The following is a 17,697-nucleotide window of genomic DNA, read 5'->3' on the forward strand; positions in this document are numbered from 1 at the left end:
TAACCTCCCTCCGTGCTACCTTGATCTTAGACTCTAGCCTCCTTCTCCATGGAGGGTACTGTCCCTTGTGGCTGTTCAACTGGCAGCCAAGCATCTCACTGATCACTGCTGCCGTATTGTAGTTCAGCTTGTTAGTGTCGGTAATCGTGGCTGTAGGTATCGTCCGTAGTGGCCAAGGCTGTGAGCTGTGGCTCTCAGCGAAGGCGGTTGCACTTTTCTCCTCTCCTCCTCACCCTTATCTTTCCTGCTTAGCCTCTATGTCCTTGTCTTGTCTCGTGTGCATTACTCTCCCTGGAATAGACTCACACGGTCGTTCTCTAAAGCCTAAAAGAGAATTATGGATTTGATCAACTGGTCTCTGAATGCTATTGACACCCTTTTCTCAACGAGAAGTCTGGGCTCGGGAGAGCCTGAGTGCCCTGGAGGGACTTTCCCTGCCGGATACACGATGGACGGGTGGCAGAACTGGAGGGTCATGTGCCTGGCGGGACTGTCGATCGAGGACGCTGAAGATATCTATCTATTCGGAACCGTGATAACAGGGTTTTTGCTGATCGGAGTTGGCTTAGCCCTGGTTTATCGGAGAAATAAGAAAGCAGAACCGGCTGTTCAAACCCCCACAAGGCTGCCCGCTGGAATCGAAGCGATGGGACGAGGCGCGACCTCTCACAACGAACGTAATATGGTCAACACCTTGGAGACGCTTGCATCGGCTGTGAAGGCTCAAAGTAACAACATTGAGCGTATGGGGGGATACATCAGAGAGAGGCCTGCTCAAAATGGGACCCTTGAGCGACAGTTGGAAGACATCGCGGAACGGATCACTGCAGCTGTGAGGTCTCAGAATCAAAAGAATGACAACACCATGGAACAGAAGTTTGATACCATCATGGGGAGGCTCGCGGCTCTCCAACGGGAGATCGAGAGGCCAGTGTCGGAGTGTTAGGGCAGCCTGAAAATTCTCCTTGGCTGCTCGCATGGAAATTTACAAAATCAACATCGAGATTGCGGACCCCCCATAACGCGTCAGCTGCAGGCCCAAGGCTGGAGCCGAACAATCACTCCCTGATAATGACTATGTTACGGCTATTCTTCCCGTCCCATGCAAGGACACCTGGATTGGCTGGAGGACTGTTTACTTAGCCTGATAGGCCGAAGGACACTGTCTCAGCTAAACTATGGACACGCACACACATACACTTACACTGATAAGCACTCACTCATCCCCCCTCCCTTTCCAACGCCTTCGATGCTTCTTGCCCCCTGGGAACACGAGGCGGGTCCCGGCCCGTGCTGTCGAATAGATGACGGCGCCGTCGTAGGATGGCTGCTGTGTTGCCTGGGGTTACTCCTCATCCCCTACCCATCCCTGTGGCTTGTCATGTCTTCCATACTGTTGTGCTGTGGACATTTATGTGCTTTGTGCAGAGGAGTTTTTTTTTGTTTCCTGTTCTCGTGCTGTCCTACCATGGAAGCACAGCATGAGTGGAGGTCTCTTTTTTTCCTCTTGTACCTTCCCGTTGTTGTGTACATTTCAGTGTTTTTCTGTAATGCTACCGATCTCCGACTTGTAACCCCGTGTGATGTCTGTGTTATGTGTGTAAGGTCAGGGGGGGGGGGGGTTCCATCTCGCTACAGGGCAACCTGCTAGTGACAAATAAAAGCTGTTTCATTCATAGTGCTGCATTAACATCATCTAGCAGACCTTCTGAGGGTACTTCACGTAATCTTGGCAACCGGCCATGGGGGGTCCAGGTTTCATGCTTGGCCATGATCCTATCTTTCAGGTCAGTTCCTCTCACACTCAACGATCCTTCTCCTATTGCACTTGGGGCTTGGTACCCAATCTCAGGTGGGGGTGATAATATCTCCCCCCTGACCTGGCGTCCTGGCTCCCCCTTGCCGTAGCATTTATGTTGTACCTCGTCAATCTCAAGCTGTGAGAGCAGTCCCTTCTTTCGAATGTTGGAACACTGAGCTACTAGTTGTTTCGCCGTCATTGTGGATGTTGGGTATCGAAGAATCCATAGGTCCCTCATCCTATTCATGTAACCCCTTCCGCCAGGGTTTCTTGCGTAGTAGCATTCCAACAACGCCCTGTTTTCGTCTCTTGCCCACCGATGCCTTCTTGTTCCAGTAGCCCACTTCTCGTCAGGGTGCCCTGGTTCCTCAACACCTGATGCGGACCTTGTTGATCGGGCGACGTCCAAGCTGGCATGCCTTCATATTTATCTGTCTCGCTCATGTCTGCGGTAGGTTTGCTTAGCATAGGGGGTCTAGCCTTAGGACCCCTACTGGATACAGATGCCCCAGGCGGGAATCGAACTTGCGATCCTCTGCTCCAAAGGCGTGTAGTCTAACCACTACATGTGTGTGTGTGTGTGTGTGTGTGTATTGTTAAAGGGAAATGGTTGATAACTGATAATGAAATGACAGTATTACATATCAATCTTAGTATAGTTTAAAATCTTTGATCCGTTAGATCTAACAATGTCTCAAGTTGAAAAAAAATAATTGAGGTGTTTTCAGTGTCCTAATTGTGTGTAGTTTGTGACTTCAGAGTTGAGATATAAGTAAAGTATTAGGACACTTGCAGCATCTGTCGTTTCTTTATGAAAATAGTACCTGGTTAAAAATATAAAGAAGACGTTAGACATCAAATGGCACAAAAAAGTAAAAGTAAGACAAAAAAGCACAGACTCCCAATTAATTTCAAAATAATCAGTCATCTGCATTTAGTGTTAGAGAGTTTATTTTATTTTTTCCATTACCACCTGTGGAGTTGCACTTGCCACTCATTTAGGTTCAAGACTTCAAGGTGCAGCTAGCCTCACTTTGAATATTCTTAGTAACACTGCAGTTTTTCAGCAACCTGGGCCAGGGATGGAAAGAGACATAGCTCCATGCTGGATCAGGTTTACAATTCAAGATGCAACATGATGAAGAGACTGACTTACATATCATGGTCATGGCTATCCTGCAGTCGATGAATCCGCCTGCAGAATAGATCGTGGCCACAGTCTCTTTCTCCCAGTTATTGTGAAATGAAAAGTATGGCACAACCAAGAGCCCTGGGGGTGGGATTTGCTTCAAGTTATCAGATGTCAGTAGTAATTCAGATTGATGAAAGATAAGAAAAACTGATTGCATGGGATGACGGACAGCTGTATCACTGATAAATCTGGCTATCTCTGACCCAGCCGAATTGACATCTGTGAGCACAGAGCAGTTTTATATATCAGCCTCTGGTAGTTATTCTGTCTCCGTCACACATGTTAGTGTGATGTCAACTGAGTTAAAGATCCCAGTATTTCTTTGTGCAAGCTAAGACATGTGTGAAGCGATGTGACATATTCTAAACCACATAACAAAACTCCTTTGCTCCTTTGTATGTATTTGAAACCAAAACAACTCTGAAAGCAAATTTTGGGAGACTACATGACATTTAGATAAAAGCCAAACTGTATAAAACCATTTCCAAACAATCTCAGCCTCTGGGTCTAACTTGGAATTAGGAATTAATTTACAATTTATTCCCATTTTCTTGTGGCAGCTCAATTTTTTGACAACTTTTTGACCTCGGTGTGTTTGTGTTTTTTTCTGTCACACACACACACACACACACACACACACACACACACACACACACATATATATATATATATTAGGGGTGCAACGATACACAAAATTCACGGTTCGGTTCGGTTCGATACTTTGGTGTCACGGTTCGATATTTTTTCGATACAAAAAAAATGTTCATGCCTTTTTAATTTGTCATTTATTAAAATTATAAATATATATCCATCCATCCATTCGCTTCCGCTTATCCTTTTCAGGGTCGCAGGGGGCGCTGGAGCCTATCCCAGCTGTCATAGGGCGAAAGGCGGGGTACACCCTGGACAGGTCGCCAGTCTGTCGCAGGGCTAACACATAGGGACAGACAACCAACTCAAAAGTACAGTTTTTAAATTTAACCCTAACCCTTGTGCGTGTTTTTTATTTTGACAGCGAATGCGCACCTGCGGACCACTTATGTGCAGCCCTGGTTATTTAGCTCGTCATATTGCAGCCACAGAAATTCTTTTGTCCATGAAACCATAAAGCTGCACTTTCTTTTTGCCTTATAGTCTGATTTGTCATAACTTCTCCGTTTTGTGGTAAGCTTTTCTTTGGCGGTCACTTCTTCACCCTGACCTGTCTTATTTGGCTGAGCAGAACTAAAATATATATCGTGTTGCTTTTACACACACACTCACATAAGCTCAGCGATTCTCTGCGCGATCAACCTCTCACATGTTTAAGCTGCGGGAGATTTCACTTGTCATGTTTGCATAGTAAGCTAACGATTAATAAGACGATGTCAGAGGAATTGGTGCACAAATTATCATCACTCACAGATCAGTGCTGTCGCTCTCTATACACAGTTCGCACGATTGCAAAGTGAAAGCAAAAAAACAAGCGCAAATTCAAACGCGATTACAATATGTCACATATTGACAGTGGCTCACCAATGCCAATGACATAATTACCCAGCTACATTTCTGAAAGAATGCAAAAGCATTGACATATATTTTTCCTTCCTACAATAGCCGGACGGGCAGGGAAGAGATAGATTTTGGTAGCCCGACTGAAAAAAATCGCTAGCCCCTGGACGTCGGGCTAGCGATATTGCAAGCCCTGTATCTGATTGAGGAATCACTCATCTTTGGAAAAGAGAGTTTATTACAGAGAAATGTCTCTTTCCAAAATAAAAGCTATACTATCCGCTTCTTCTGGGCTATATTCTCAGCAGCATAAGGAGAATCATGTGCTAACAGCTGTCTAAATGACTCGGCTAAAGTTAGTAGCATGCTTGTTGTTTTTGTCTTTGCACTAGGATGATGTCGGCGTAAATGTGCAGTCATATTCGTTGTGTTCCCACTAGTGCTTTCAGGTTGATCTCGTTGAAATGACCTTAACGCCACAACACGGCAAATCTCCGTTAACGAGCTACCGCCGATCGCCCCGTGCATGGGGCTAGACGGCCAACACGTTAACGAGCTAACTGCGCTAACACACTAGTTCACACCAATGTAATTGAGCATTGCATGGCACATCCAACATACTGTTTTACTTTAGTCCATGACTCGCTTACCTTCAGGGTCATACGTCACATGAAAACCAAAATAATTCCAAACGCCAGATCTGAATGTTGCAAGGAGAGCTTAACTTCTGTCTTGCTAGCTTGCCCTGCGCTCTTCCTTCTGACTATGCTGTCTGTGTTGAGCGCTCAGTGGATCTGCGCTCGACAGTGCAGCCTAGGCGGAGTAGTCGAACGCAGATTCACTGAGCGCTCAACACAGACAGCATCGTCAGAAGGAAAGTTGATAAAATAAATTACAAATGTTGTATTGTTCGATACATATGCGTACCGAACCGAAAGCACTGTATCGAACGGTTCAATATCGATACGAATATCGTTGCACCCCTAATATATATATATATATATATATATATATATATATATATATATATATATTTTTTTTTTTTTTCCCCTGAGTTCTAGTTCTTAGGTTTTGCTGCTGTGCCTCTGTGTTTTCATGTATGTTCTTTTCCTGTCTCAGCATGTATCATATGTTTCCTGTTTTACTTTGATAGTTCCTCATCTTGTGTTAGTATATTCTGTGTTGCTTCCTTCCATTCTCGTGTGTCTGTGGCTGTATCCCAATTCAGGGTCTGCAGCCTTAAAGTACGCAGTCTAAACGATCCTCAAGGGCCACGTACTTAAGACAGCTAAGGCTGGAAGTGCGAGGCTTGTGAAATGGGACGGTCTAGCCCCCGTTGCGCTGCCCAGGTTGCCTAGCAACCATGATACTAACAGCTAGAAACGTTTCATACAGCTTTGTTTAACAGAAATGAAGGAGAAAATCATTTGTTCATTTGTTTGTTTGTTTCTACATGAGCTTTGATCATTCTCTGTAAGATTAAGGTCAGCTATTGAACGGCGTATATTTTAAAATAAAGGCTTTAAAACCAAGTTAGTACAAACGTCACTAATGTCACATAACTTTGCCGACATGTGGCCAACAGTAATGTTTTAATGTTCTTCGTTATTAAACATTTGCAAATAAATAAGTGACATAATATTCAGTACTTACTTAAAGTTTACTCTTTGGGCGCCCCTCATCCGCCGTTCTTTTTCGGCAAAATTATCCACACCCACTGCCGCGCTATGCATTCTGGGATATGGTGGGCCACGAAGTCTACACCGCCACGTCCTTAAAATTCAGGGAAATGAAGGACGCATTTGAGGGCCACATTTCGAGCAGCCTTCAAATTGGGACAGCCTTCGTCGCGTCGCTGTGACGTAATCGGCCTTAAAATGCGGCCTTTAAGGCTGCAGACCCTGAATTGGGATACAGCCTATGTGTGATTAATCCCAGATGTGTTTCTCTCCTGGTCCCCATTCCCTCATTACTAGGGATGGGTACCGGTGTCCGGTGCCATGATGGCACCGGTTCTGACATAAACGGTAAAAACCAGACCGAAAAGCAGCACACATTTCGGTGCTTTTTTTTCCTGAGCTGTGATACACTTCTAGCCAATCATTTTACGTTTCCGAGGATAGTAGGCGGGCCCAGGTACGTACGTTCTTTTAGAGCAGAGCTACAGATTAAAAATGTCCAAGGCGAAGCGGTCAAAAGTCTGGCTGTACTTCACAGCAAAATATGCAAACTCAGCAGCCTGCAACAAGTGCTTTAAGCTGATACTGTGATACTGTCAAAGGAGGTAACACTTCAAATCCGATGAAACACCTGGCGACGCATAGCGTTTTTTTTAAAAGCCCAGAAATGCGCCGTATTTGATAGCTTGCTGCGAGACCTCACACCGAGCACATCTACTGCGGGTGGGTTGCCTGTTATGCAACATCCCCCAAAAACACGAAGAGTAGAGTACTGACCCCTAGCCCTGCCAGTGTAGCAGAAATGATGACGGATGATGATGGCAGCAGCAGCCGTTCTTCTCTGCGTGAGTAGCTTAATGTTGTTCGTGTGTAATTTACGTTGAGTAGGCTAACCACGTTATTACATTAATGCATGTAAGGTGAACTAGCAAACATCATCATAGTTACATGCGGCTGTCTTCTTGTTTGATGGCAGATAATCCCTGCACACTGGCCAAGAAGGCTAAAATGACCAAAGAAAAAGTGGAAAACAGTTAAACATGAGAGGTTTAGGACAAAGTTTGTGTTTTTTCCATTGTTTAAGCACTGCTTCCAGCCAAGAGTGATATCATATATGCCCCATAGCTGCAGAAAAGGCTAACATTGTTATCTTTTTACAAAAAACAGCTGAACATGAGAGGTTTTTGGACCAATTTTTTGTTCTCCATTCTTTAAGCACCGGTTTGAGCACCGTTTGAGCACCGGCACCGTTTCAAAAGTACCGGTTTGGCACCGGTATCGGATAAAACCTAAACGATACCCATCCCTACTCGTTACCCTGTTGTATTTGGTGTCTGTTGGTGGCTGACCTAGAGAAGTGCATAATAACAACTTATAATCAGTTGGTTTTAAAAGTGAGTATAATAGTGATCTATGTATATATTCCTGGAAGGAAACTGTAAAAGCATCTAAAAGCACATCAGTTTTGATGTGCTTTTAGATGCTTCCAAAGTATTTGACACAGTCAACCATCAGAAGTTGTTGATCAAATTGTAAAGCAAAGGGGTCTCTTTATATCTAATTATAATGATATACTTTTTGTACTCACATCAAACTATGCAAGTTGAGTGCGGTAAGGATGTATCAAAAACTTTTTCTGTATCTAATGAGTCGATGTGGAATATTGTTCCCTGTTTTCTTCATTTTGTATCTTGATGATATTTCAGTCAAGTTAAATGATTAAGGACTGGTTGTATGGTGGGTAACCTTCTTGTTAATCATTTAATGCACCCTGATGATTTGGTCTTTTAGTCCACTACAGTCCAGGATAGTAGCAATTACTTGGAGTTTGTGCTAGTTATTGTGCTCAGTATGATATTTTGTTTAACCTCCTAAGACCTGAACTCTTTCATGGCAGCTCTGACAAAAACAAGATTGACATATGAGGACATTTGTTTTAAATTTCAATAGAACATTTGCAGTATAATGTCCTCATAAGTGATTATCAGGCCCCTGTAGAGTAAAGTTTTGTATTTTGGTCTAGACATCCCAAAATGTGATGTCCACATATGTGGATGCCAGGTCCTAGGAGGTTAAAAGAGTTCTAAAAAGAGTGTTGTTGTGATTGCTACAACTAAGGAGGATCAGAAGTGAGATTGGATGGAATCTTTGTCTTTAGCAGACAAAGTATTGGATCTGGTAAGCAAAGTGAAGCCTATTGTACCCCTTTGGATACAGCTCATTTGTGGTATTATTACAGTAAAGCCATGATGAAAAACCTGCAGGAGGCTTTTCAGGATACACTTAGAATTTTCCTCAGACTTACAAGACTTACAAGATTGTTTGTGATACTTCTTTTTTACGATATGAACTAGTCTAATCTGAAATATATATATATTTTTAAAAATAATCTCATCATCACATTGCTTAGCATTGCTTTGCTTATTTTCTACCTCTCTTTGAAGGATCCATACAGAGGGGGATTAGCGAGTCTCTGCTCTGCTATTGTTTTTTTCTTTTTCTTTTTTGTCTATGCGATCCTACTAGGGAGGCATTAGGATGTGGCATGGTACACCAATGAAAAGGTGTACCATGCCACATCCTACTGCTTTCTATGCGATATTCATATGCCATGCATTGATCTTTCTTCTATCTAATCCAAACTGTGATCTAATGCTTTAAAATGCAGGAAGTATTCCTATCCAGGGTAATAATCTTTAAACATTACATGAACAAAAAAAGAAATATACCAGTTAGATGTTAAAATGTCACAGTTTTAACTTTCAGTGGGTAGGCTAATACAATTGGGTTGTCAAAAAAATTAATACTTAATATAACTAGAAGCTAAAAATTATTATAAAAATAAATAGTCATTTGCAACAGTATTTATTTACACAGTGCCGTCTTGGCCTCATTCACTCGCACACACACACTTGACAGAGCTGCACTGCTGGCAGGCACACAGCTCCTCCCTACACAAACCCCCTCAGAAATAGTTGAAATAGTTAATGTTCATACCAGCGAACAACAGTTTAGGAAGAATTTACAACACTGAATATTTAATATTTAATAGTGATCGTAAATTTAAATTTGACTGGTACACAAATTGATATTAGCTCTTAAATTATTAGCAATCACCCGATAGCCACGGTAACTGTCTGTAGTTAGATAAAAGATGAATAATTATGGGTCATGAATGGAATGTTGAGCCGTCACAGAGCAGATTAGGAACATGTGGAGAACTGGGCAGGATGCTGCCTGTACAGTGTAGTAAAGCTGAACTGTAGCCGAACTGAGTAGAAAGTCCAGAATTATATCCAAAAGTTCAGATCATAGTAGCGAGTCTCAGGGTGAGGAGCAGAGCTGAGGAGGTGAAGAGCTGCAGATTGAGGAAGAGCAGTATGAATGCTGGATAAGAGAGAGGCTGCAGATGTGGACAAGATGAGAACTTCTCTACTCTAAAATGATTTGTTAAAATGTTTTTCTAACTGGGTTGTAGCCAGTTCACAGGTTACTTTTAAAATGCAGTCAGTTGTTTCATAGTGAGCACTCTTTTTTTTTTTTTTTACTAATACCACATACTATCCAAAGATTATTTTTTAACTTTTTCACAAGGCTCTTCTTGTACAACAATTAAAGTATTTACATTTGTCAGATATTGTGCTGTTGTACTATGTCATTATTTGTAACGTTTAAGATCTTTAATGAAATGATCTCAAGAAACAAAAACCCTAAACTCTAAGTCTTAAATATATATTTTGTTGTTTTTGTTATTTATTCCTTAGAATTGGGAAAGTTTATTAAAAAAAATTAGCAACTTATTTTTTCAAATTACTTGTTCACCATTACTTCTCAAAATTTTACTTATGGTATCAAAAAAGGTGTAGGGTATTAAGGACTTTCCTGGGTGTTGGTATTTAGTTTGAAATTCAAGCATCATGACAATCCCATACTATAACCTATACCACAAATGTTTCAATACTGAAACATTGATTTAGTACAGAAATAACATTTAGTAATATTTTATATATATTAAACATGGCACAAAAAAGATTAAACCTTAAAATACACTGTAGGTGCAGAATATCATGTATTTATTAAAGGACAATATACGAGTTTTGTGTTTTGATTTATAGTAAAATACATATTCATACATTAAGGTTTTACAGAAAGACTGTGACATTTAACAACAACAAGCAAACAAAAACCTCATGAGAGCTTGCTGTATTGTTGTACTGATTGCTGCTTTGTTATCACAAAGAATACAAATATGCCAAATTTTGAAATGTCTGAAATGTGAAATATATCTTAGCTCAAAGCAGATTAAAGGAAAGAAAAGAGGGACTGAATAAATGAATACTGTACTTTAAACATCACACTCTTGGTGCAGCTTTCATTACTGATGTTGGCCCACTGTCTGATTGAGGTCTGTGTCTTGTTAAACCTTTGTGCAAATCTGTCTGTCGAAGGGAGTGAGGGAAGAGAAGTTACTACATAAAATTATAATCTTCAACTGGACTGATATTAAATGTGTCTTTCAGTACTACACAAATGTACAAATATGAATGATTTGAAATGGCTTAGTGTTAATCAAGGTTATTCTAGTCAACTAAAACTGAGCTAAAAACTAAAGTGTGAAAAATTTATTTAATAAATGAGAATAATAAGATAAAATAAAAAAACAGAACAATATTTTATATTTTAAAGAAAATCTTTCAATTTATATAGTTCAAATTTGAACTTGACTATGATTCAACTGTCTTCAGAGTATTGTACGGTAAAAGCTCTTATGTATTTCATAAATCCTAAAACTAACTGAAACTAAACTGAAAACCCAAATTTAGTATAAAATAAATGTGTATTATGTGTATGATGTGTATTAATCTTTAGACATGAAAACATTTTATATTGTCAGAGTTCCTGGGTCGGTGACCCAGTGTTTTCAGTTTTGTTCATGTTCAGTTTATTTTGCCACTTCCATGTTCTCACTTCCTGCTTTTCCTGTGTCAGCTCGTCTCGTGTCATTAGCCAGATTATTTTCAGCGGTGTACTCACCGGTCTCTCATTATCATCCTCATCAGTCTGTGTATTTAAGCCCTCTCTTCCCTTCAGCCCTTGTTGTGTCATTGATGTTCGTGTGATGTTATGTTGTCGTTTCCGCCTGCGTTCAGTCAGCCAGCCATCCAGTTAGTCTTTTGTTCATTCAGTCAGCCGTCCAGCCAGCCATTTCCTACCTCGGTTCTGTTTGTTCACTCCATCGGCAATAAACGCCCACCTTCACCTACCTACCTGTGAGTCCAGCATTTGGGTCCTCCTTCTCTCATCCACGACACTACTCCTGACATATATCTGATATTTTATACTGAATTTTATCCCTGACACTTAGGGTTAGGGATAGTGTTAAAGGAACTAATCAGTAATTAGAAATATTCCTAATCCAGGTGACAGTGTTAATGCAGGTATCAAATTTATAATTATTTTCCAATGCATATTTGTTGTTTAAGATTTTAAATTGTCTGTCATACCTCCTGCCACTTCATTTGATTAACTTTTACCCAGGAGAATCTATAAAATCTAAAAGGATATCTTTAACTAAAGATGATACTGTACCTTTTTGGCACTCATTCTCACTGAAAGCTTCAGCTCAATGGAATGCCCTGCCTGATGCCATTAAGAACTCCAGCTCTTTGACCAGCTTTAAAAACAGACTGAAATATTTGGCGAAAGACTCAGACTAATATAAACTGATGTCTGTTTTTTCCTTGTGTCGCGCTTATGAGTGTATTGATATTGTTTGTTCGCTTTGCAATTTACTTTTTCTCAAACATTTTTGCTATTTTATGCACGCAACAGACTTCAGATGGAAATTAGCCTTACGCTAACTCTGGTTCAGTGCAGCAGGTAAGTGGTCAGGACTGGTAGTAGAACAAATTTCTCAGTTAACCCAGGGTTTTTCATATGTAAGGGGTGGCATTGACAATATCTGACCAATCACGCTAATATAACTGAGTGGCTGACTTTACAAATGAAGTATAACCTACTATCAGAAAAATATAAAGAGGGTGGAGGATGAAGGACCCAAAGTCACCCAAAGTGATTCGACTCTTTACACTCAGTGCACACGCAAGCGATAATTCTTGTAGCCTGACGCTTTCTGGCTTTTAAGCCAGGCTCCTGATTCCTGCTTACAGCTCAGCACATAGGTCCTGGTGTCTACTGAAATAGAAGAGGCAAAATCACACAATTACTGCCAGATGTGTCCTGACCAGCCTCCCCTGGCACTGCCCCCTGAACCTGCCATTCCACCCCTCCCCTGCAGCTGACACACAGACCATAAATGAGTAATAAAAAATAAAAGTAGCACAGCTGCTGCAGATAAATCAGTGGTGTGAGAGGAAGAGCACTGTACAGTAGATCAGTGGTAAAACTGTGCTTTGTTTTCATTATTAATAAAATGTTATCTCTTTGAAGGCATGAAGGAAAGCTGACAAAAATGCCAATTGTGTGAGTTAACTGACTTATCATAACGTCACCTTCAATACATGGGAGAATAAGATGGTTTATAATTTAGTATTTTGTTAAATTATCATTATTTATTTGTATTCTTATTGTTATTATTTGAAATTTTACCTGCGTTAGTCTCTGTTAGCCAATCTTAATGAAAGTTTATTTCAAGTGGATCTAACATTGTTAGACTCAGACTCATGCCCCATAGGTATTCATGCACCTCATGACCTCATGACTTAGGTTTCCAGAAACCTCACATTAGTTGGCATAATGCAAGCTTATAATGAGCTGCTGTTGTTGTCACCTGTCTGGAGATGGGAGAGTCACATGTCTAATCTGGGGAGTAAATTAGTTTATGGTTTTTTTTGCATATTTTGATTTCAATGAAGGAGATGACGGTTGAAGTAAAGAAGATGGCATTCTGTCTACATCTGACCCTGAAAAAGGATAAGCAACAGAGAATGGATAGATGTATATTGACTTCTGATTTTTATCTATAGTTGCTGTGATTGCTATTATCTTTTGATTAAGTTTTAATGTTTTGATGAAACAGCTAAGAGAAAAAGAAAGGATAAAAAGCAACAAAAAAAAACCCAGTTCAGACACAGAGTGATATTTAAAACCAGTTCTAGATAGGTAAGTAAACAGCTTAACAGATACTTGTTTTACAGAACTTGACTTTGTCTAAAAATGATTATAAAATCAGAAAAGCAAATTTATATTCAACACACATGAAACAAGAGACTAGCAAAATAAAACAGAAAGTAATGAAACGGGGGGGCAATTAATGTAATAAATGGAGACTTATCATTAATCCACTTAAAGGTTTTTTCTTGTTAACTATTATTACAAATTAAGAAAGCACAATCTCAGGTCAAAATAAAGTCATGGAAAACAAAACAGGAGCTAAAGGTAGCTAATATTAAACTCTAAAGAACAAAGAACAACTAAGTAAAGAATACAACATTAAACAAAACATAAAACTCAAAACAAAGGATAGGATCCCGACAGTAACACAAGTATGTGCCTCATCATTGACTTACAATGACGAAACAATAGCAGAACGTGTAATAAAGATTCACGTCACATGTACACTTTTTGTTCCTGCATTTGTTTTTTCTTTCCATTGGAACATGCAGAAAGCTTATGAATGAGAGAGAGAAATGCAGTATCATTATCATTACAGGTTATGTTTTTTTGTGATTTCAGGACCTGTAAATATAATCCCTAAATAAATGGCCACATGACAGCTTAAAATAATTTTTCAACCAAATTTAGCACTGAGCAAAATCCTTGTACAAGAAAATAGGCCAAACAAAGGCAAGTCTTAGTTGTGAAAGTGAATCAAAGTCACATGTCCCACATTCTTCTCTTTCTGATCTCTGAGAATGAGAATACTGAGATTCCTCCCAGGATCAGAACTGTAGACCGCAGTGGTAAAAGTAACAATGACCTCAAAAATATGAAGGAGAAAATGTTTTTAAAAATGTTGGGTGTGCTGCAGTATAATGTAACACCTGAGAAAGGTACACAGCATGCTAAATCTGGGTGGCAGATATTGACTAGAAAAAAAAGGAGAAATGTTATTACATTTCATCTTCTTGTCTTTTAAATTATTGCATTTTTGTAGAATTCTTTATGTCACACTGTGAACTGAGCTCCTCTGATGTCCAGTTCTCCCAGCAGACTATAATCTTACTATATAATTATCTAAAAACAGCTGCGTGTAGATGCTGAAAAGGATAGTTTTCCCCCCCTTTTCATTATCCACAAACTAACAGAGTGCAAACCCTCAATGTGTTCTGAAATGTGTCACCAGCTGTCTCACCACATTCTAGCCCACCTGCGATTTCACTCAGTTGTTGTGACTGACAGGTATTTGTGAGCCGTTTAGACAAATCAAATATCTTGCAGAAGTCTCACCACTTCTAGATGTTCTGTGATGTGGCAAATAATCCTTTTTCACTAAGGAAGCGCCATAATCATCTGTCAACACCTGTATGTTTTCAGTCAAAGGTTCTTTCTGCTTCTCATCATTGACAGTGAAATGAAGATATGGTAGTTTATCTCAGTCCTACACCCTACCCACAAGTCAATCCTCTGCTTGTCGGCTGTCGTGCTGGGCTAGAAGTTTATGCAAAGTCTACTGTGGCAAGCAAAGTGTGATAAATAAACTGTCTTGTTAAGAGAGTGCTTGCTGCAAACAAAGATAAAGGCAAGGCAGGTTCACACTTGCTGTAATGACAAGCATATATATATATAAAAAGCAAAATTGTAATTACAAATGTGTAGATTTTCTTTTAAAAACGGATTTACAGAATCATTCAATATGATATATACACAAAATTCTTCCAGAGATTTATGCTGACCTTAAAGCTCTTAAGGTCCTGTTGATCTTGTACAGTTCTAGGCATTCCAAGATCCATGTGTGGGGCACTGAGTGACAGGCTTTTTTGTAGTGAATCCAAGCAGTGCACAGGCTGGTGAGTCTGGTCTTATAATTTTGGGTGACTGTATCTACACTGAAAAAAATAATCAGTGGGATAAACATAAAAATTTATTCTAAGCGGTTGCACGAAATTAAGTTATGTTTGGTTAACTTTAGTTTTTTATGTTATACCTGCACACATTTTTCTGGTAACACGAACATGACTTTTTTATGTTGTTGTTATGTTTTTCATTCCGGTCAAATATTTATAGAAACCACTTGTTTATCAGACATGAACTTTTTGTGTTAATTGTATTGGACTACTCTATGTGTTATATTGACAAGATTATTTTATGGTAAGCTTATTTTATTTTATAACAAATTTCTAATATATAATATATAATCTAATATATAATTGAGTGTTCAATAAATAAAACTAAATTAAGGCTGATCTTACTGTATGCACTGTAAAGTCAAAGGCGCTTGCAAAGAAAAGCGTCTGGACTTCTTTAAGTTGCTTGAAGAAGTCCAGACGCTTTTCTTTGCAAGCGCCTTTGACTACGATGACCTGGATGACTGAGAACCTTCACAGACATATGCACTGTACACTTTCTCTCAATCAAAGAAATAAGCAAAACATTTTTGAAAAATGACCTGTATTTTTGAAAATACTACACAGTTGTAACAATGGACTTTCAATTCAGGCTTCCAAAATATACATGAGTCATATTTGTACAATGCATCTCTTGAAAAACATTCCACAACATTCCTCAAAGTTATCTGCTGTAACCTGAATTCAACATTGTGGGGCCTTATGACATCGCGCTTATGTAAAAAATAGTTTTTTAAATGTAAGAGCCATAAGGTAATATGGCAACAGGGGTGTAATTATTAAAATGACACAAAGAAGAGACTTAAAATAACATTATAACCCACAGGCACACAACCAAGAGACCTAAACTGATTAGTATTGGCTTGCTTCTATCACTAAACATCACAACCACTAATACTACACGATGTCTGTTTGTAGTGGTGCACCTTGGGAAAAAAATTGCAAACTGGTGAAATTGGTGCAAGGCACCATTTCCATTGAGAAAAATGGACATTCAAAGTTAGAATTTTTTTTTTAAAAGAGCCATGGCTTGAAAAGTGAAAACTGCAGTAATAAAGGCCCCAAGTTGAAAAGTGCCAGAAAAATAAGTTTCACTATGTACTGCAACTTTACCAGTGCTGGCTTAAAAGAAAGGATGGTACATATTCGAAGAGGTAAACATGTTGTTCCCACATCATAACTGGAAAACTGTTCAATCGTACAGTCTGGTCCTGAAAACCTGGGCCTTCTTTGAAAGGCTGTTCCGTTTGAGCTCCATAACCAGTTTCTATAATACCTCGAAGGTATACTTTTCCAGTGGGTAGGTGAGGTTCAAAGTGTACATTAGTCCAAACAGCATTGCAGCTGCTAGGGTATAGTAATCTAAATCCTGCCAGACTCTCTGGCCTTCAAGGACTATCCCGATGTCCTCAGGACTGCCATTGGCATCTCTTGACTTTATGATGTAAATTCCCATGGTTGTTTCCTTATTAGATCGTTGGATAATGGCTTCATCTGTGGCCTAGAAAATGCAGAATTCCAAAATCTAATTAAACAGAACACTGGTCAAAGAACATTATACCAAATCTTATTTTAATCTGTGTCACTATTCCAAAAAATGTTAATACTAACACATTAGGTGAACAAAAATGGATTCATTACAGCATGCGATTTGAGTCCTCAGAATGCTTAAAAAGGTAATGCATTTCTGAAGTGAAATCTCCATGCAAAGAAGCAGAATACTGTCAGAGCATAGAGAGGTGTTCAACTATGAACTCCACACATAGTTCTAATGCAGGTAAAAGAAAAAAAAAAAAAAACGCACCCATGGTAAATTGTGAAAATCCCCGGTGATTTTCAACATACTCCTGGCATAGAGTGACAAGCAGCATTTTGTTAAAATTATTATTTCCCCTAAAGTGTATACACAAATTATTTTTTTTCTTACCTGGGCCGTGGGCTCCAGAATGTTCTGCAGTCTTCTTCCTATTTGTCCTCCTCGCCTTTTGAAGACCTTTATTAGTTTGTCAGATAGCACATCTATCTGCGAGAGTAATCTGGACTGCAGTGGCATGGCGGTAATACGCTTAAACTCTGCATTTATCTAAAAAGAGAAGTTGTCAAAAAATGCTGTCAAATCTCAAATCTCACAAGGTTACATCCACACAAAGTTGTTATTTTTTGTCATATTACTATTTATTAGCTATGGGTCCCATGTTGCTGAGCAGTTCCATAGTTGCCCTTACTTCCATACCAGCCAAAGCCTGTTTGCAACCACAGCAGTTGCCTCCTTCTGGCCATTTTGCAGTTCTGCCAAATGACCCAGAAACTACATCTATTATTGTCATATACACATCAAGGTCTTTCATTAATACTTAGTTAAATTTGTTAATTTGACCTTTCCAGAAAATTTACCTTACAGAATGTGACATAACATATGCAAATCTTCACCCCCCCCAACACACACACACACACACACACACACACACACACACACACACACACACACACACACACACACCCCACCCC

General features: G+C 39.5%; 2 protein-coding genes across 2 annotated transcripts in view; both read left to right on the plus strand.

The window, feature by feature from the left end:
• opcml (opioid binding protein/cell adhesion molecule-like) overlaps positions 1-17,697 on the plus strand; it is a 244,559-nt gene that overhangs the window by 56,451 nt on the left and 170,411 nt on the right. The gene's annotated exons all lie outside the window — the stretch shown is intronic.
• On the plus strand, positions 338-946 carry LOC146623789 (uncharacterized). The gene has a single exon (XM_085364549.1). The coding sequence runs from the start codon at positions 338-340 to the stop codon at positions 944-946; it is 609 nt and encodes a 202-aa protein (XP_085220675.1).

Source organism: Diplotaxodon limnothrissa, linkage group LG10, assembly GCF_057381915.1.
Source record: "Diplotaxodon limnothrissa isolate DT_005_m linkage group LG10, D_limnothrissa_male_GT1.1, whole genome shotgun sequence".
Classification (NCBI taxonomy): Eukaryota; Metazoa; Chordata; class Actinopteri; order Cichliformes; family Cichlidae; genus Diplotaxodon; species Diplotaxodon limnothrissa.

What these genes read in the sequence shown, in the direction of transcription:
- LOC146623789 (XM_085364549.1), top strand. Translation starts at nt 338, where the DNA reads ATGGATTTGATCAACTGGTCTCTGAATGCTATTGACACCCTTTTCTCA.